The sequence below is a fragment of the Lepidochelys kempii genome, chromosome 21, assembly GCF_965140285.1.
Source record: "Lepidochelys kempii isolate rLepKem1 chromosome 21, rLepKem1.hap1, whole genome shotgun sequence".
Classification (NCBI taxonomy): Eukaryota; Metazoa; Chordata; order Testudines; family Cheloniidae; genus Lepidochelys; species Lepidochelys kempii.
The window spans coordinates 18,688,596-18,709,252 of record NC_136400.1 but is presented as its reverse complement, the minus strand read 5'-3'; the positions used below and the strand labels follow the sequence as shown (position 1 = coordinate 18,709,252).

General features: G+C 44.0%; 1 protein-coding gene across 14 annotated transcripts in view; it reads right to left on the bottom strand.

The window, feature by feature from the left end:
* LZTR1 (leucine zipper like post translational regulator 1) overlaps positions 1–20,657 on the bottom strand; it is a 298,691-nt gene that overhangs the window by 252,385 nt on the left and 25,649 nt on the right. For 7 of the 14 annotated variants that reach the window (XM_073319623.1, XM_073319627.1, XM_078849768.1 and 4 more), the window contains 3 exons: positions 12,637–12,693; positions 11,707–11,786; positions 7,740–7,848 (listed from right to left, as the gene is read on the bottom strand). The exons of 1 other annotated variant lie outside the window; for it this stretch is intronic. In XM_073319623.1, the coding sequence (XP_073175724.1) occupies positions 7,740–7,848; positions 11,707–11,786; positions 12,637–12,693 (246 nt within the window). Of the gene's footprint in view, positions 1–7,739; positions 7,849–11,706; positions 11,787–12,636; positions 12,694–14,781; positions 14,937–20,657 lie in introns of those variants that run through there. 6 more of the 14 variants (XM_073319622.1, XM_073319624.1, XM_073319628.2 and 3 more) reach the window with 1 other exon arrangement.

Here is a 20,657-nt window from a genome sequence, read left to right as displayed (position 1 = left end):
CTTTACCAGACCCCCATAACTTCTTCGGAGGCTGCAGCTAGGGCCATGCGCCCCTGCCCTGCAGCTTGCACCAGGGGCTATTACGGGTCCATGCACCCCTGCCCCGCAGCTTCCGCAGGATTTTGCGACCAGGGCAGTGTGCCCCTCCCACATGGCTTCCGCCAGGGGCTGCAGCCAGGGCCATGCACTCCTGCCCCGCTTCCGCCAGGGGCTGCAACCATGGCCGTGCACCCCTGCACCGTGGCTTCCGCCAGGGAATGCAACCAGGGCCATGTCTCCGTTTCCCCACTCCCACCCCCCAGCTTGTAGAGTTATCTTTAGTAAAAGTCACAGACAGGTCACGGGCTCCATGAATTTGTTTATTGCTCATGACCTGTCTGTGACTTTTACTAAAAATAACCATGACAAAATCTTAGCTTATTGATGAGCTTCAAAAAGAGACAACTAAGGAGGGGATATGCCAGAGGTCTATAAAATCATGAATGGTGTGGAGAAAGTGAAAGTGTTATTTACCACTTCACATAACACAAGAACCAAGGGTCACCCAATAAATTTAACAGGTAGCAGGTTTCAAACAAATGTAAGAAGTACATCTTCAGACACCACACAGTCACCCTTTGGAACTCATTGCTAGGGGATGTTGAAAAGTATAACTGGATTTAAAGAAGAATTAGGTAAGTTTGTGGAGGATAGTTCCATATATGGCTATTAGCCAAGAATGTCAGGGAATGTAACACCTTATGTTCTGGGTCTCCCTGAACCCTCTGATTGCCAGAAACTGGGACAGGGGGATGGTTCAGTTGATAATTGTCTTGTTCTTTTCATTCTCTTCATCCCCTCTGAAGCATCTTGCTCCAGCCACTGTCAGAGACAGGATACTGGACTGATTGAATTGTTGGTTTGACTCAGTATGACCATTCTTATGACCTCAGCTATATCTGACACCCAATTCCAGGGGAAGCAATATATTAAAACTTCTCACAGGGTCCGTTCAGCTCTGAAAATTGGCCTGTGGTTGCGATGCACGTCAGAAAATGCTTTACACATGCACTATGACACTAGGGCACCTGGAGCCTGGTGTGTTAAACTGTGCCAACTAACTAAGGGATGTCAGCGTGCATTACAGCCAGCTGTGTCTTACATGAAACAGGTAGTGGCTCATGAACCAAACCCTACCTAAATATTATGAGTGCCAATCCTGCCCTTTGGACAACAGATATTCTGGTATCTCCTAACTAGAGCTCTCACCTGGGGCTACAAATGCAACCAGTATTAGGGAGGAGTGATAGTAACTTCCATAGTTAATACTGAGCAGAGATTTCTGTTTATGAGCCAACTTTTCTAAGTGCAACAGGGATTGGGATAGACTTTATGGGGCACATTTAGGATTGGTTGGTCAGGATACAGTGCCCCCCTCCACAAAAATGAGCTGGTTTGAAAGTTCAGATTCTTATAACATTTTTTGCACTGGGCAAGGGGGGAAAAAAACAGCTACGGCTCAGTGCCTCAAAATTTATATTGCTGGACTGATCCTGAACTCAGCTATTCAAGGGTACCAAGGACCTGTTTAGAAATATTTCATAAGTTATTGCACTACAAAAGCTTTTAGCTACTCTGCTCATGGACAGGTCTCACCTCTGAGCTATTGTTTCCACAGAACTCCTGTGTAAGTGACACACAGAAAATGTCTACACTGCAAAGTTTCTGTGCCACAAGTTTACCACTTTTATTAAAACACTGGAATTAAACTGCCATTGCGTGTCCACACTGTGCTCCTTGTGACGCTGGAGCACATCCACATTAGCAGCTCTTGCAATGGCAAAGACAGCAGTGCATTGTGGTATCTAGCCCACTGTGCAGCTGGTCTCAGGGTGCTTTGGGAAGGGTTTGCAATGCCTCATAGGGAAAGCACAGCAACACATGGTGCAATTCTATTCTTCCATGGTCGTCCTACTACTTTGCCAGCTGCTATTCAACTAAGCAGGTGGGGGAGAAAGTGTGTGAGACAGGGAGTGTGGGTGTGGGGTGAAGGGAAGACTGTGGTTTGGGGTCAGAGAGTACATCAGCATGCTGACTTGTAAGTTCAGACAGCAGCAGGAAGCAACCAGTTCTGAGGCAGGGGGAGGGGGAAACCCCGACATCAGCCTCCGCCTCCCTCCCTGGGCTCTCTGCACAGCACTGTCTCTCTCACACACACACACAGGCACACACGCCTGTGTTCAACAGCACGAGCATTCCACAATAATAGAATCATAGAATATCAGGGTTGGAAGGGACCTCAGGAGGTCACCCAGTCCAACCCCCTGCTCAAAAACAGGACCAATCCCCAATTAAATCATCCCAGCCAGGGCTTTATCAAGCCTGACCTTAAAAACTTCTAAGGAAGGAGATTCCACCACCTCCCTAGGCAACGCATTCCAGTGCTTCACCACCCTCCTAGTGAAAAAGTGTTTCCTAATATCCAATCTAAACCTCCCCCACTGCAACTTGAGACCATTACTCCTTGTCCTGTCCTCATCTACCACTGAGAATAGTCTAGAACCATCCTCTCTGGAACCACCTCTCAGGTAGTTGAAAGCAGCTATCAAATCCCCCCTCATTCTTCTCTTCTGCAGGCTAAACAATCCCAGTTCCCTCAGCCTCTCCTCATAAGTCATGTGTTCCAGACCCCTAATCATTTTTGTTGCCCTTCGCTGGACTCTTTCCAATTTATCCACATCCTTCTTGTAGTGTGGGGCCCAAAACTGGACACAGTACTCCAGATGAGGCCTCACCAATGTCAAATAGAGGGGGTCGATCACGTCCCTCAATCTGCTCGCTATGCCCCTACTTATACATCCCAAAATGCCATTGGCCTTCTTGGCAACAAGGGCACACTGCTGACTCATATCCAGCTTCTCGTCCACTCTCACCCCTAGGTCCTTTTCCGCAGAACTGCTGCCTAGCCAATCGGTCCCTAGTCTGTAGCTGTGCATTGGGTTCTTCTGTCCTAAGTGCAGGACCCTGCACTTATCCTTATTGAACCTCATCAGATTTCTTTTGGCCTAATCCTCCAATTTGTCTAGGTCCCTCTGTATCCTATCCCTGCCCTCCAGCGTATCTACCACTCCTCCCAGTTTAGTATCATCCACAAATTTGCTGAGAGTGCAATCCACACCATCCTCCAGATCATTTATGAAGATATTGAATAAAACTGGCCCCAGGACCGACCCCTGGGGCACTCCACTTGACACCGGTTGCCAACTAGACATGGAGCTATTGATCACTACCCGTTGAGCCCGACAATCTAGCCAACTTTCTACCCACCTTATAGTGCATTCATCCAGCCCATACTTCTTTAACTTGCTGACAAGAATATTGTGGGGGACTGTGTCAAAAGCTTTGCTAAAGTCAAGAAACAATACATCTACTGCTTTCCCTTCATCCACAGAACCAGTAATCTCATCATAGAAGGCGATTAGATTAGTCAGGCATGACCTTCCCTTGGTGAAGCCATGCTGACTGTTCTTGATCACTTTCCTCTCATGTAAGTGCTTCAGGATTGATTCTTTGAGGACCTGCTCCATGATTTTTCCAGGGGAAATGGTTTGCTTTGTGTCCCGGAGCAGATCAGTACAGCACGCAATGGCTGTCAGAAACAGTGCTTTGAAAGGGGAGGGGTGCATGTCTCTAGGGCAGCAGAGTTCAAAACAATGAGCAGAGCAGTCACTTGAGGCATTATGGGACAGCTCCAGAGACCAATTACAGCACAGAAAGCAATCAAGTGTCTGCACTGACAACAGAGCGCTGGAGCCTCTGTGCAAATAGCCATTGAGGTGGGTTTTTTGCAACACTGCAACTGAGGAGTTTTTGCACAAAAAGTAGCTTGGCAGTGTGTACACGTCTGCAGTTTGAGCACAAAAAGTTGCTATACTGCGCAGAAACTTGCCAGTGTAGACAAGTCCTGAGTAAGGTGAGTTTGGAGAACAAGCACTCCCCTTAAACATATGCAGCTTGAGTTCCAATTCACTCATTGGGAGATATGTGCTGTGCACCTTAGGGCTTTCAACCAGCCTTTCCCTCAGTATCTGGGCCACAACGAAGCTCCTTTTGGAAGTGCGAGTGGTATGTGAAGTTTAGAGATGTTCAGCTCCCCACAAGTGTACTCCCAATGCCATCTACCCGCCTCCCTGGATCTTGCTCTGAGACAGTTTTGGTAGTACTCTGTCAGGGATGTGAAATCTGGTATGGTGGTATGGGCCAGGCGGAGGTGGGAGAAACTAGCTGCCACACTGAAAATAACACCAGTTTGGCCAGTACAAAAGTCCCAGTCAGGATGAAGTGGTTCTGAGCCACGAGAGGCTCACTGAACTCCTGGCCGGCAGCACTAAGCTTGATGGACTGGGTCTGGAACTGAGGCTGGGAACAACGTATGCCACAGAAATACAATGCTGAGACTGGAGAGCGTTAAAAACAGGCAAACTCTGTCCAACAGCACCGAGACCAGGAAGAGAGATCCACCACTAATATGGACATGAGCCATTTCTAACTTATGCAAGCCTCCTATGTACAGGTGGGTGTGCAGAGTTGTTTTCCCCACAGTAGTCCCTGATGTGGCCTAGGGATTCTACGTCTCCTCTCCCCTTGCTGTCTCCAGCTGCTAAATACACTCTTCACAATCCATTAGCTACAACCTTCCCTCCTGATCACGGCCTTTACAGCACTACTTGGGGCATGGTAGCTCATTGATGGTAAGATGTGCCTAGAAAGACCTCACGAGGTTCCCTCCTATGTGTTCCCACCAACTATGCCCCCCTCACTTCCACAGCATTCTCAAAAAGATGGGAAATTCACAGCCAAAAAACTTAATGTAGATGTAAGTCTACCTAGTGCTGACTTGTGCCCTTCCAGAATGTGGAGACGGGCTAAACTGAACATTTCCAAACCAGGACATGCAGAATTAAGACAACACCTCCCACAGCATTACTTCAACTCTGTATTTTCTGCTGAACGGGAGTTTTACGTTTAGCCAACCTCCACATTATAATTTAAGTTTAGCTACAATCCCACATTACAATTACAATGTAATTGTAAACATGGATCATCACTGGGTGGGTGTTTCTAGTGGGGTCCCACAGGGATTGGTTCGTGACCCTACTCTATTTAACATATTTATTAAGGACCTGGAAGAATACATAAAATCATCACCGAACATTTGCAGATCACTAAGATGGGAGGAATGATAAATAATGAAGAAGGCAAGTCACTGATACAGAGCAATCTAGATCACTTGGTAAAATGGGCACAACAACATGCATTTCAATACAGCAAAATGTAAAGTTATACCTCTAGGAACAAAGAATGCAGGCCATACTTACAGGATGCAGGACTCTATCTTGGGAAAAAGTGACTCTGAAAAAGACTTGAGGGTTGTGGTGGATGATCAGCTAAAAATTAGCTCCCAATGTCACACTGTGGCCAAAAGGGCTTGGATGTATAAAACAGCAGACAACTGAGGAGTAGGAAGATTATTTTACCTCTCTTTGCCAATGACACATCTGCTGCTTGAATACTGTGTCCAGTTCTGGTGTGCCCAATTCATAAAGGATATTGATAAACAGCAGAGGGTTCAGAGAAGAGCCACAAGAATGATTAAAGGATTGGAAAACATCCCTTATAGTGATGGACTCAATCTGTTTAGTTTAACAAAGAGAAGATCAAGGGGAGACTTGATTCCAGTTTATAAGTACCTATGCAGAGAGGAAAAGAAATTTGATAACAGAGGGCTCTCCAACTAGCAGACAAAAGCATAAGATCCAATGACTAGAAGTTGAAACTAGAAACAAATTCAGACTGGAAATAAAATCAAATTTTTAACAGTCAGAGTATATTAACCATGGAAACAATTTACAAAGGGCTGTGATGGAGTCTTCAATGCTGTCAATTTTTAACTCAAGATTGGATGTTTTTCTAAAAAGATCTACTCTAATTCAACCAGGAATTAATTCAAGGAAATTCTATGGCCTGTGTTATATGGGAGGTCAGACTACATGATCACAGTGGTCACTTCTGGCTTTATTATCTATGAAAATGGCGACTACCATTTCAGGCAGACTAAGGTGATCATTTCATTGCTTACATTCTGATCAAGTGTTCAATGTTATCTGCACAACTAATAGGCCTAGAAATGTAATTTTTTAGAACAAAGTTGAGATTCTGGAGCACAGCTCTGCAGCAAGGATAAAATCCACAGCAAATCCCATAGCTGCAGAATACACAAGGCTTTGATTATAAGGCCAATTTTACAGATGAGTGAGGTACAGATCATAGAATCATAGAATCATAGAATATCAGGGTTGGAAGGGACCCCAGAAGGTCATCTAGTCCAACCCCCTGCTCAAAGCAGGACCAATTCCCAGATACTGAGGCCTACATTTTCAAGTGCCCAATAATAAATGATCAGTCTTCACCATGGCCTCAAGGTTCTGTACCAGGCCCAATGTTGTCAAATATGTTAATTAAAGAGTGGTGAGGTAGTGAAATTTGCAGACTCAAACTCAAGTTATTTAGGTTATTCAAGTCCAGAGAAGACAAAGGAATCCAGAGGGACTTAACTGAGCTAGGTGAATGGGCAACATGATGGAAAATGAAGTTCAGGGTCCAAAAATGCAAAATAATGCACATTGGAAGGATAAAATGGAACTACTCATACACCTTACAAGTTCTGAATTAACTATAACAACTTATGCAGGCATCACTGTGGAGTTTGCATGAAGACATATGCTCAAAATGCAACAGTGGTCGAAAAAAGCAAATAAGATGCTAAGGGTATGTCTACCAACACCCGGGCGGGGTGTCAAACAACCCATCAACAGCCATTGTCCAGCAAGGAAGCTACAGTTCAATGACTCACCTGCACAAGACCACACTAGGGGAATTTCTCAACCTTTCCTGTAGACTCAGCAATGCCCCCCAGACATGCCTGGACTTGTGTTCCCCAAGCACATGGGACTGAGGGTATAAAACAGAACATAGAGGCCGATGCTTCGCCTTTCTCCTGCCCCCACCTATGCTGCAAGCAACAAAGACACTCACAGAAGATCCAACAGAGGATGCTGGCCCAGGTTTCAAGGGTGAAATCTGTATACTATGAACTGCAATATCCAGTGGGGTGAGAAAAAGTTCTTAATCTAGATGTTGTCCAGTTTAATAGGGTTGAGACTTTAGACTGCGTGCTTCTAGTTTATTTTATTTTGGTAACTAACTCTGACTTTTTGCCGATCACTTATAATCTATCTTTTGTAGTTAATAAATCTGTTTGACTGTTTATCTTTACCAGTGAGTTTGTATGAAGTGTGTGGCAAAACTGTTCAGAGTACAAAGGCTGGTGTATATCCACTTTCCATTGATGAAGTGGTGAACCAATTAATAAATTTGCACTGACTCCTGGAAAGAAAACATCACACAACAATTTTTTTTAAAACAATGCAAAACAAAAAACAACCAACCAAACAAAAACGTATTTCCCCCTCCACTGTCATACAGATTAATAGATTAAGGGATTTTTGGCAAAACTTTCGAAGAGCATTTACCTTGGGACAGTCCCTGCTTGAAAACTGCAGCCCAAAAGTTTTTGAGTCTATAACAACAAGAGGCTATAATAGAACCTGTTGTGCAAACTTAGCAATAGCATTGCCTACTACTGCCACTACAACTATTTCCTAATGGAGGCTCGTGTTCCATGACACCCAGCCCCTTACCTTCCTTCAGTCTTCCACTCTGTCCACTGGCCAGTTGCAAACTTGTACTCAAAAAGATCATTTTTATTCTTCAAATTGGAATTGGAATATATATCTCCAGTGTAGCCACCTGGATAACAACAATTTCATTAGACAAAGTTTCACACTTGGCACAATGTATACTCAGTTATTATGAACTTTAGCAAATAGCTGATTGAAAATGACATAACTCCACCGAACAGTTTATCATATAGAATAATAGAGCTATGTTAAGGTTATCTCCTCTATCTTTACATTACAAAAAAAATCTCAAGACTTTTTTTTAAAAGCTCTAGGGATGTTTGGACCTCAACTGCTGTATTTCCTAACAAGCCCTGTCTGGCAGTGGCAAAATCCTAGACTGTGATCTCCAAGCCCCCAGACAGCCAAGTGCATGTCATACATTGTAAGTCCAGAAGGGATCATTGTGATCATCTAGTCTGACCTCCTGTATAGCACAGGCCACATTCTGTCTATCCTCTTCATCTTGGAGACTCTCTCCAGAAGAGTTAGCATTGTCAGCCACTATTATCATGATGAATGGCAGGCTCTCTGGAGGTGATGCTGCCCAATCCTTCTAGAACAGATAGGGTCTTTTGATAATTCAAGGAATTTTATTATGGTCCTTTATTTCTAGACACCGCCTCAGGTCTTTTGCCAGCACAGGTTCTTGTGTTTGATACCCAATGTGGAGAGCTGCTGACACAGCCATTAGTACACTATATCTGATGACGTTCCTAGCTAGCTCTGCACATACTGCTCATCCCACAAAAATACGAAGGTACGGATGGTAGCACACTGTGATATCACTTAAAAAAATTTGTCTCTGAAAATGGCTTGCAAGTGAGCTCCACAGGGCTAGGAGGCTCCTGGACAACTTGACCCATTAACAGTGGAATGCAGAAAGGAGATCACACAGGCCACATCTGTAGTGTCTGGTACTCTGCAAGACAGTGATGGGAGGACTATTTGCACCAACTGTATTACCACGGTGGTCAGGCGTGTCCACACTGGCACTCTACTAGCTGAACTAACACTGATTAGCACTTATCCCCCATGGGGAATCAGGATAACTTAAGCCAATGGATAGCAGAAAAATAGTTGCCTTTAGCAAGTTTGTATGTGGCAAAAGAGCACTTCCCAATAATGGAAGGACACAGCCACAAGTTCCTCTACTGTAGAAAAGGCCTGTCCCTCCACCACTACAGTCCCCTGGGCACAACACTAATGGCACAGGCTCAGTGGGAAAAACCTCACCTACTGAATCATCAGCAATACTACAAACCCTTTAATCCATGTGAATCAAAGTTTTCTGAGGTAAGGTAAGGTTACAATATTTTGATCATTTGTCAATCAAAAGAACCGGTGTTTCCTCTCATATTAGAAAAGTGAATTAGCATTGGAAGGAGCCCAAGCAGAGCCCTGCTAAGTGCTGAAAATGAAGCTCATGATGTTATGTTGATAGTTAGGGCAATAGGATCTTCATAGTCAACTTTGAGAGGGGCTCGTTTTCACAGCTTTACCTGTACTAAAGGATCATTTTTAAGCCCTGGTTTAAACACTATTTCTGCAAACACAAGTTAAACACTGTTTGCCTGGTCAGTGTGGATCAGGCCCAACTATTCTAAGGTACCATTAACAATTAGGCATAATAGATTACTGATTAGGCACAACACATTTAATCGGTGTTAGCACAAACCATCTTTAAGAACAGGTTTAAAAACTATTCCCTACCATGGGTAAAACCTTAAACTAGATAAAGCAGGGTAAAGAAAAGGGACAACCCGAAGTCTCTGACAAGTAGGTGATTTAATTATTCAGCTGTCCAGCCTTCTCTTTAATGCATTGGAAGGAAGTCACTTGCCACTGGGCTATGAATGAGGAGCTCCTATTTGTTTAAAGGCTACCAATTTAAGTAGTTGAGTAGTTGTTTATTTTACACAAGTAGTAGGCATCCTTCAGTCTCGAGAGACCATGGATATGTACCTGAGAGGTAAAGAATTTACTCAATTGATTTTATGGCAGTTGTGGCTGTGACTGAAGAGACTGAATTGAGAGAGAGAGAATCTCTGCTGCATCTGACACATTTAAAGGTGGTATTTTGACCCTTTGGGCTCTGCCTTGTGCAAGCTCTTTTCTTCTCTTCCAAGCTGAACTGCTTCCTCTCATAACTCTGGAGACCTTTGTTAAGCTCTTCTTTCCAAAGGCTGCAGTCCTGAGTGTGATCTTCCCAGTTACACACATCCATTGCTTTTGAGGTCTTGCTTGCACACATCCTTGAAATTTTGGGCACCCTTTGGCTCTTTTTCCAGATGCCAGGTCACCATACAGGATATCCTTTGGGATGCACCCATCATTCATTCGGCACACATGCCCAAGCCAGTGGAGGCGTCTCTGTTTGAGGAGTGTTTGGCCCTGGGTATACTGGCCCTCTTGAGCACCTCAGCTCAGCTCAGCAACAGCTCCAGGAGATTCCAAAAATCTAACAAAGGCAACTCATAGGTAAGCTATTGAGCCTCTTTTCCTGATGACAGTGTAAGGTCCATGTCTTGCTCCTGTACAAAAGTGTGCTGATAACACACGCACAATACACACAGATCTTTGTGTTTTCTGTCAGTTTGTTGTTTTGCCATACCCTCTTGCTCAGTCAGACATTGTTGTGGCAGCTTTTCCAATGCGGATGTTGAGTTCTGTTTCAAGTGAAAGATTGACTGCAACAGTGGACCCCAGATATGTGAATTAATTCACCACTTCAAGCTCATAGTTGATGGAGGGTGCTTCTTCAATTCCTTGGCACATTATGTTCTTCTTTTTAGGCTTACGGTAAGCCCAAAGCCTTGGCAGGCATTGGAAAAAACTATCCATGAGGTTTTGGAGATGGACTTCTGTGTGGATTGTCACAGCTGCACTGTCAGCGAAGAGGAAGTGTTAGATGATGGCCTTCCAAGTCTTGGTTTTAGATCTGAGTCTTGCAAGATGGAACAAGTTTCACTCTATGCATCTGAAGAAGTGGGTTTTTTTACCCACAAAAGCTTATGCCCAAATAAATCTGCTAGTCTTTAAGGTGCCACCGGACTCCTAGTTGTTTTTGTGGATACAGACTAGCTTGGCTACCCCTGTGAAGATTGAACAGCTTTCCATCAGATCTTGTGTACAAGTCGATTCCTTCAGTTGAGGAACCAAAAGCTTGTTTCAGTAGTAAGGAGAAGATCCAAAACAGAGTTGAGGCAAGTACACAGTCTTGCTTGACCCCCCTACAAATCTGGAAAGCCTCTGAGACTGAACAGTCATATTGGACTGTACCATACCTGTTTTCATAGAAGGACCAAATCATGCTCAAGAGCTTGGGGGGACATCCAATCTTTTCTAGAAGCAAAAATAGTCTGCTTCTAAAGGCTATGTGAAGGGGCACTGTTTTCTGCATTTCTCTTCTAGTTGTCTCAGTGAGAAGATTATGTCAAAAGTAGACCTTTCGGCTCTGAAGCCACACTGTGATTCAGGATAGATTCTGTATGCAAGGGTCTGAAGTCTGTTCAGGACAACTCATGCAAAGGCTTTTCCCATGATGCTGAGAAAGTAAATGCCATGATAGTTGTTACAGTCACTCCTGTCACCCTTGTTTTTATAGAGAGTGATGTCTCTCATTTCTTGTGGTACTTCGTCTTCTTTCCAGCACAGGCAGAGCAGCTCGTGAAGGTGTTGCAGTAGAATAGGTTTTGTGCATTTTACCACCTCTGATGGTATGCAGTCTTTTCTGGGACAAAAGAAAGGAAACTCAAACCTGAAGTCCTGGCCATAAATCAGCCACAGGGAGGGACTGAACTGGAGATCTTCGACTCATGCCTACACACCTCTTAAAATTAAGGCTCCCTTTTAAAAAACAGCCCAATAAATTCTCAAAACATTCATTATTCACAGTACACAAAGCCTGAGTTTGTCACTGGCTTACCAAACACAAACATGCTGCTCCCATAGACTACCGCTGAATGGTGATACCGGGGCGCTGGAGGGGTCCCTGTGGTAAAAGCCCTGGGGGATAATACAAAAAGATAGGGTTGACTGCTGCTTCCTTTGTGTGTTTCAAGTACACAAAGAAATTATTTAACTTGGGTATGAAGATATTTGTTTTGGGAAGGCAATTAACTGAAGTCGTTATTTCAGTGTTAATAAATAAGCATTTTCATTGATTCTATATTTTCTAATCATGCTGACCATGATTTTATGGTAGATTAAGTGTTTTATTAAGTTTAATTCTTTTTTAAAATATATTATGCAAAGTTTAAATATGAATGTTGAAATAAATTCTGCAACATTATTATATAGCTACATAGTAAGATAACACACCGCTCACAGCCCAGGCTGGAGTGGGGCGAAGTTGGCTTTAACCCTTCCCAATCCTGGGCTGCTCTGGGAGCTGGACGAGTTCTCTCGGTAATGAAGACAGCCTTCAGAGGTTGTCTAAACTACAGCAGCCTCCCTTGGCTGCTCTAGGGGCAGCAGTGCTGCCCCAAATCTCAGCAGCACCACTGACATAGCCCCTGGCATGCCCCCTACACCAGGAATTGCGAGGGGATTCTCAGAAGTCAGCTCTACAACTGTCTTCCACAGTGCTTGCTGTAACTGGGGCTCTTTACACAACTCCCACCCGTTTACCTGGTGTAAAGGGGCTGAAACAGGAGTGAGGATCTCACCGAACATCAATAAATACATGAATGAGGTGGAAATTAAAATAACCTCGACTCCAGGAAAAAAAGTCAAATAATCTCCTGCTCCCAAAGAAGTTTTTACTTAAGTTAACCCATTTTGGACAGCTGTCAAGTCCAGTAGACTTCTATGGCAGGAATTAAATCAGTAATAAAAATGAGAAATATTCTCATACCTGCACCAAGAGCAATCCTTTACGTCAAATCTCAATAGGTCATTCAACATTGTTTTTCTGCAACGGAAAGAGATGGAAAAGATGTAATGAATGTTTAGCTACATATGCAGAATAAAGACAAACTACAACAGCACTAAAACTTTGTAGGAATAGGAATTGCCAGAGCAGATCACAGCAAGGATCCAGCTAGTTCAGTATGCTGTCTCTCACATAGCCAGTACCAAATGATTTAAAAAAAAAAAGAAACCCGATTGTTGGCACTTACAGAATACCGAAGAGTTTATAGCCCTTGGAAAAAAATATTTCTTCTGGCGAGTACAGCTGTGAATATTCTTAATATCCATATAAATAGATCATTCTACGATCCTACTAAGTGTTTGTCATCTGGGATGTATTGTGGCAGGAATTTCCACAGCCAAAAGAAAAGGTGTGTCTTTTTATCAGTTTTAGTGTCCTGTCTGTTATATGATGTCCCCTCTTACTTTGTATTTTGAGAAAGGGTAAACAGAAGTGCCTAATTTGTCTTCTCTATATCACTTATTATTTTATACCTCAGTCACGTCCTTTCTTATTCATGTCCTCCTTAAAACAGTCCTAGTCCTTTCAACTTCTCCTCATGCAGCAGTCTCTCCTCTTACCTCTATTCATTGTTGACACCCAATACCCACCTCTCCATCCCTTCTATTTCTGCTCTCTTGTTTTTGAGACTAGCCCTCTAGAGCATGAGCTCCAAGTGGCTGACACTCTCACAAATACAGAGCTACCAAGGCAAAGAGCCATGGCTCCAGTATAAGTCATCTATCTGAAGAGAAGAGTATTGGAACAGCAACATTTCTAAGGTCTGGCCCCAACATAAATTCTCAAGACTTTCATCATCTGGCCCTGGGGAGCTCTCACTCCTGCAGCAAATACCCATAAAAGATAGAAAAACTAAGGACCCTGATCATCATTCTTACACAGAAAGAAATGAATCATGTGCATGTGACAGTCTGTATCCTTACGTTCATTCACCCTTTTTAGAAAACTATAATGGATTTTGTACAAAGCTATCATTTGAAAATTCACAATGTACTGATCATTAGTGTCCTGGTAAAATATGCATGGCAACATTGTATGTAAAGATTTTACTGTATAACATTGCTGTAACATGCTCCAAATTCAGAAAAGCAGACACAAACCAATTCCTCAGAGACGAAAGGCAAACTGATGCCTCAGCCAGGTGTCTACAAAATCCGATGGACTATCACCTGGGTAAGCAGTCATTCTTTGGCAAGAAAAAGGGTGTGAGACAGAAATGTATATGTTGGCAAAGAAACAGCTGGAAATTCCTATCCCACAGACTGTTGCCTGAACCCCAGCTGGAGACGATTCTCAAAGTAGAGAGTTGCTATAAGAAAGGGGTACAAACTCCCCAGATTATCTCTCCCTTCATCTCTACTCACAGCATCAACAACACATGAAGGAAAAAGGAAGCATCACTGGAGTGGGGAGGGATCCTGGCTGAAAGATTCTAGTAGTCTTCTACTAGAACATATGGTGAGAGAGCCTTTTGCTTTACGTTCACTTAGCTTGTTAAGTTAGGTATCAGTTTGCATTTTACCTTTTATTTCTTTGTAACCAATTCTGACTTATGTCTCACTACTTGCAAACACTTAAAAATCTATGACAGGTTTCAGAGTAACAGCCGTGTTAGTCTGTATTCGCAAAAAGAAAAGGAGGACTTGTGGCACCTTAGAGACTAACCAATTTATTTGAGCATAAGCTTTCGTGAGCTACAGCTCACTTCATCAGAAGCATACTGTGCAAAGTGTAGAAGATCTTTTTATATACACACAAAGCATGAAAAAATACCTCCTCCCACCCCACTCTCCTGCTGGTAATAGCTTATCTAAAGTGATCACTCTCCTTACAATGTGTATGATAATCAAGTTGGGCCACTTCCAGCACAAATCCAGGTTTTCTCACCCTCCCCCCCACACACACACACAAACCCACTCTCCTGCTGGTAATAGCTTATCTAAAGTGACCACTCTCCTTATAATGTGTATGATAATCAAGGTGGGCCATTTCCAGAACAAATCCAGGGTTTAACAAGAACGTCGGTGGAGGAGGGGGGGTAGGAAAAAACAAGGGGAAATAGGTTACCTTGAATAATGACTTAGCCACTCCCAGTCTCTATTCAAGCCTAAATTAATTGTATCAAATTTGCAAATGAATTCCAATTCAACAATTTCTCGCAGGAGTCTGGATTTGAAGTTTTTTTGTTGTAATATCACAACTTTCATGTCTGTAATCGCGTGACCAGAGAGATTGAAGTGTTCTCCGACTGGTTTATGAATGTTATAATTCTTGACATCTGATTTGTGTCCATTTATTCTTTTACGTAGAGACTGTCCAGTTTGACCAATGTACATGGCAGAGGGGCATTGCTGGCACATATCACATTGGTGGATGTGCAGGTGAACGAGCCTCTGATAGTGTGGCTGATGTTATTAGGCCCTGTGATGGTGTCCCCTGAATAGATATGTTGGCAACGGGCTTTGTTGCAAGGATAGGTTCCTGGGTTAGTGGTTCTGTTGTGTGGTATGTGGTTGTTGGTGAGTATTTGCTTTAGGTTGGGGGGCTGTCTGTAGGCAAGGACTGGCCTGTCTCCCAAGATTTGTGAGAGTGTTGGGTCATCCTTCAGGATAGGTTGTAGATTCTTAAAATGCGTTGGAGGGGTTTTACTTGGGGGCTGAAGGTGACGGCTAGTGGCATTCTGTTATTTTCTTTGTTCGGCCTGTCCTGTAGTAGGAGACTTCTGGGAACTCTTCTGGCTCTATCAATCTGTTTCTTCACTTCCGCAGGTGGGTATTGTAGTTGTAAGAATGCTTGATAGAGCTCTTGTAGGTGTCTGTCTCTGTCTGAGGGGTTGGAGCAAATGCGGTTGTATCGCAGAGCTTGACTGTAGACGATGGATCATGTGGTGTGGTCAGGGTGAAAGCTGGAGGCATGTAGGTAGGAATAGCGGTCAGTAGGTTTCCAGTATAGGGTGGTGTTTATGTGACCATCGTTTATTAGCACTGTAGTGTCCAGGAAGTGGATCTCTTGTGTGGACTGGACCAGGCTGAGGTTGATGGTGGGATGGAAATTGTTGAAATCATGGTGGAATTCCTCAAGGGCTTCTTTTCCATGAGTCCAGATGATGATGATGTCATCAATGTAGCGCAAGTAGAGGAGGGGTGCTAGGGAATGAGAGCTGAGGCAGCTGTGTTCTAAGTCAGCCATAAAAATGTTGGCATACTGTGGGGCCAGGCGGGTACCCATAGCAGTGTCGCTGATCTGAAGGTATACATTGTCCCCAAATGTAAAATAGTTATGGGTAAGGACAAAGTCACAAAGTTCAGCCACCAGGTTAGCCGTGACATTATCGGGGATAGTGTTCTTGACGGCTTGTAGTCCATCTTTGTGTGGAATGTTGGTGTAGAGGGCTTCTACATCCATAGTGGCCAGGATGGTGTTATCAGGAAGATCACCGATGGACTGTAGTTTCCTCAGGAAGTCAGTGGTGTCTCGAAGGTAGCCGGGAGTGCTGGTAGCGTAGGGCCTGAGGAGAGAGTCTACATAGCGAGACAATCCTGCTATCAGGGTGCTACACGCTCTCAAAGAAACTGCGGAATCACCTGATCAACATCCTCTACAGCAAACAGGGAAAGATTAAGAATGAGCTCTCAAAAATGGATACTCTCATAAAAAACCAACCTTCCACACAAACTTCCTCGTGGCTGGACTTTACTAAAACTAGACAAGCCATTTACTACACACACTTTGCTTCTCTACAAAAGAAAAAGAGTTACCAAAAGAAACTACAGCATTTGCTCAAGAAACTCCCTGAAAAAGCACAAGATCAAATCCGCACACACACACCCCTGGAACCCCGACCTGGGATATTCTATCTACTACCCAAGATCCATAAACCTGGAAATCCTGGGCGCCCCATCATCTCAGGCATTGGCACCCTGACAGCAGGATTGTCTGGCTATGTAGAGACTCTCCTCAGCCCCTACGCTACCAGCACTCCCAGCTACCTTCGAGACACCACTGACTTCCTGAGGAAACTACAATCCAGGTTTGGGAATCTCCCTCACATCCTCAGCTGTGAAGACCAATGCAAAGAATTCATTTAGTTTCTCCACAATGACCTTATCGTCCTTGAGTGCTCCTTTAGCACCTCAGTCATCCACTGGCCCCACTGGTTGTTTAGCAGGCTTCCTGCTTCTGATGCACTTAAAAAAAAAATTGCTATTACTTTTTGAGGCTTTGGCTAACTGTTCCTCAAATTCCTTTTTGGCCTTCCTAATTGTATTTTTACACTTCATTTGCCAGTGTTTATGCTCCTTTCTATTTTCCTCACTAGGATTTAACTTCCACTTTTTAAAGGATGCCTTTTTGCCTCTCACTGCTTCTTTTACTTTGTTGTTTAACATATAAAGCAATACTTCATAACTTCACATAACATGATCATACATACAATCTAACAGGATATTCATGTTCAGCAGATCAAGACTTTTAAATTGATACCTCACAAGGCATACTTTTTGTACAAAACATATCATAATCAGATGGGAATGGTGAATATGGGATTCCAGGGTGCTACTATCAGGTACAGAATGTCACACCCGTGTTTTACAAAAGCTATTATTCAGTTTTTACTGATATTAACCTGAATTTTGGACCACCCAAATACATAAAAATACTGATTACGTTAAGAAAATTCAGTATATTACATTAGGTGTTTATGTTAATAATAAATTGGTCTAAGTGTATAAGGCTTATAAGGCTGTCTGTTCAAGTAAGGCAATGTAGTGGAAGACACACATATGAGCATGCTTGTGTATTTAAGTGATCTCTCTCTCTCCTGCCACCCATCTCCACTCTCTGACAAACAGATATATGTACGTCGGTATTCAAGTCCTAAAAAATGAAGTGTTAGAATTCCCCAGACTAAGCTCCCTGTTCCCAAAGGAGAGATGGCAGCTCTGTAACCTGTGCAGCCTAGGTAACCAAGGAACCATCGCCTTCCAGAGAAGGCCCAGAAGCAGTATTGGTGGAGGATGTAATGCAAATGGGTGGCACCCTCTATCTGTTAAAAGAAAAGGAGGACTTGAGTCAGCAGTGTGCCCTTGTTGCCAAGAAGGCCAATGGCATTTTGGGATGTATAAGCGAGCAGATCGAGGGACGTGATCGTTCCCCTCTATTCGACATTGGTGAGGCCTCCTCTGGAGTACTGTGTCCAGTTTTGGGCCCCACACTACAAGAAGGATGTGGATAAATTGGAGAGAGTCCAGCGAAGGGCAACAAAAATGATTAGGGGTCTAGAACACATGACTTATGAGGAGAGGCTGAGGGAGCTGGGATTGTTTAGCCTGCAGAAGAGAAGAATGAGGGGGGATTTGATAGCTGCTTTCAACTACCTGAAAAGGGGTTCCAAAGAGGATGGCTCTAAACTGTTCTCAATGGTAGCAGATGACAGAACGAGGAGTAATGGTCTCAAGTTGCAGTGGGGGAGGTTTAGATTGGATATTAGGAAAAACTTTTTCACTAAGAGGGTGGTGAAACACTGGAATGCGTTACCTAGGGAGGTGGTAGAATCTCCTTCCTTAGAGGTTTTTAAGGTCAGGCTTGATAAAGCCCTGGCTGGGATGATTTAACTGGGAATTGGTCCTGCTTCGAGCAGGGGGTTGGACTAGATGACCTTCTGGGGTCCCTTCCAACCCTGATATTCTATGATTCACCTTCGAGACTAACAAATTTATTTGAGCATAAGCTTTTGTGAGCTACTTCATCGGATGCATTGGATAGATTTTTCCAAGATAAATCTCATTCTTTGCTCATTTCCTTCCAGTCATTGTGTATTTCATTAACATGCTACTTACTCTCTACCAGATCATTAATAAAAATGCCAAATAAGAGATGTACTCACTAAGGCCTGGTCTACACTACAGGGTTAGGCTGAATTTAGCCACATTAGGTCGATTTTAAAATGAATGCGTTCACACAACCAACCCTGTTCCATCAACTTAAAAAGCTCTTAAAATCGAATTCTGTACTCCTCCCTGGCGAGCGGACTAGCGCTGGGTCAAATTTGGGGTAGTGCGGATGCAAATCGACGGTATTGGCCTCCGGGAGCTCCAGAGTGTTCCATTGTGACCGCTTTGGACAGCACTTTGAACTCTGATGCACTAGCCAGGTACGTAGTAGAAGGCCTGGGAACTTTTGAATTCCATTTCCTGTTTGGTCAGCATGGTGAACTCAGCAGCACAGGTGACCATGCAGTGCCCCAGAATTGCAAACGAGCTCCAGCATGCACAGAAAGGGAGACACTGGATCCAATTGCTGTATGGGGAGAAGCATCTGTACAGGTAGAACTCCAATCAAAAAGAAGAAATGCAAATATATTTGCCAAAATCTCACAGGGCAAGTTGGAAAGAGGATACAACAAGGACACACAGCAGTGCCGCGTGAAAATTAAGGAGCTGAGGCAAGCCTACCAAAAACAAAGGAGGCAAACAAACAGTCGCTCTAGGTCAGAGCCCCATACATGCCAGTTCTATGATCAGTTGCACGCCATTCTAGAAGGGGAACCTACCACTACCCCACCACTGTCTGTGGACACCTGCAAGAGGGGAGTCTCAATCAACAGGGAGGAGGATTTTGTGGCTGAGGAAAAGGAGGTGGAGGAGAAGGACGAGAATGCACAGCAGGCAAGCGGTGAATCCATGCTCCCGGCAGCCAGGACCTTTTCATCACCCTGGAACCAATACCCTCCCAAGGCGGGATCCCCAACCCTGAAGCCGGAGAAGGCACCTCTGGTGAGTGCACATTTGTAACTACAGTACAGGGTTTAAAAAGCAATAGTGTCTAATGTTTGATTTGCCCTGAAGAATTGGAATGCATTCGCAGCCAGTACAGCTACTGGAAAAGTCTATTCACATGTCTGGGGATGGAGCGGGAATCCTCCAGGGACATCTCCATGAAGCTCTCCTGGAGGTACTCTGAAAGTATTCTGAAATCATTGCAGCACAAAGCATGGCAGCAAATGGTCCTGGGTTTTGGTTGCATTCAAGCAACATTCAGTCTATATCTTTCTGTCTTAGCCTCAGGAGAGCGACATCATTCATGATCACCCGGTTGAAATAGGGGAATTTTTGTAAGGGAACAATAAAAGGACCCCGTTCATGCTGGGCTGTTTGCACTTGGCTAAAAGGGATCATCTCAGAGAATAGCCAGGCAGTGGAGTGCGGGACAGGTGTGTGCTGCACATTCACCCGAAAACCGCAGCCTCTCCTTTTAAATGTAACGCCCAACCCATTGCTTCTTATGGGTAAGGATGGCACTGCAGTTTGAAACCATTCCCACATGGTAATAAGCCAGCCCCGCGTACCCTTTGTCTTACCATGGCTGCATGGAAACCGAATTCTGTTGCTCAGCTGTGTGTGATGTGCCATCATACCGGCAGACGCTCAAAATAAAACGCAAAATGCGACCTTGTACCTAAAGCACATGTGCTGTCTGCTGTGAATTGTTTGATTCACTGTGAGTCTCCTTTTTGTTCTCAGAAATGTATCACCTTAAATTTTACTCTCCCTTTTTATCTCGCCCCAGGTGGAAATGTTTCTAGGCTCCCCCTATCATCTCCATCCCTGAGGTTACCGCAGATTACAAGGTGAAAAAAACACACTTGGGGTGACATGTTTTCCAAGCTCATGCAGTCCTCCAGCACTGACAGGGCACAGCTGAATGCATGGAGGCATTCAGTGTTAGAGGCTAGGAAAGCATTAAGTGAGTGCAAAGAGCAGAGGCAGGAGCGCAAAGAGCAGAGGCGATGCTAAGGCTAATGGGGGAGCAAACGGACATGATATAGTGTCTGGTGCAGCTGCAGGAAAGCCAATAAAAGCACAGACCCCAGCCACATCCATTGTACAACTACCTGACTTCTTCCCCAAGTTCCATATTCTCCTCACCCAGACACCCAAGAACAT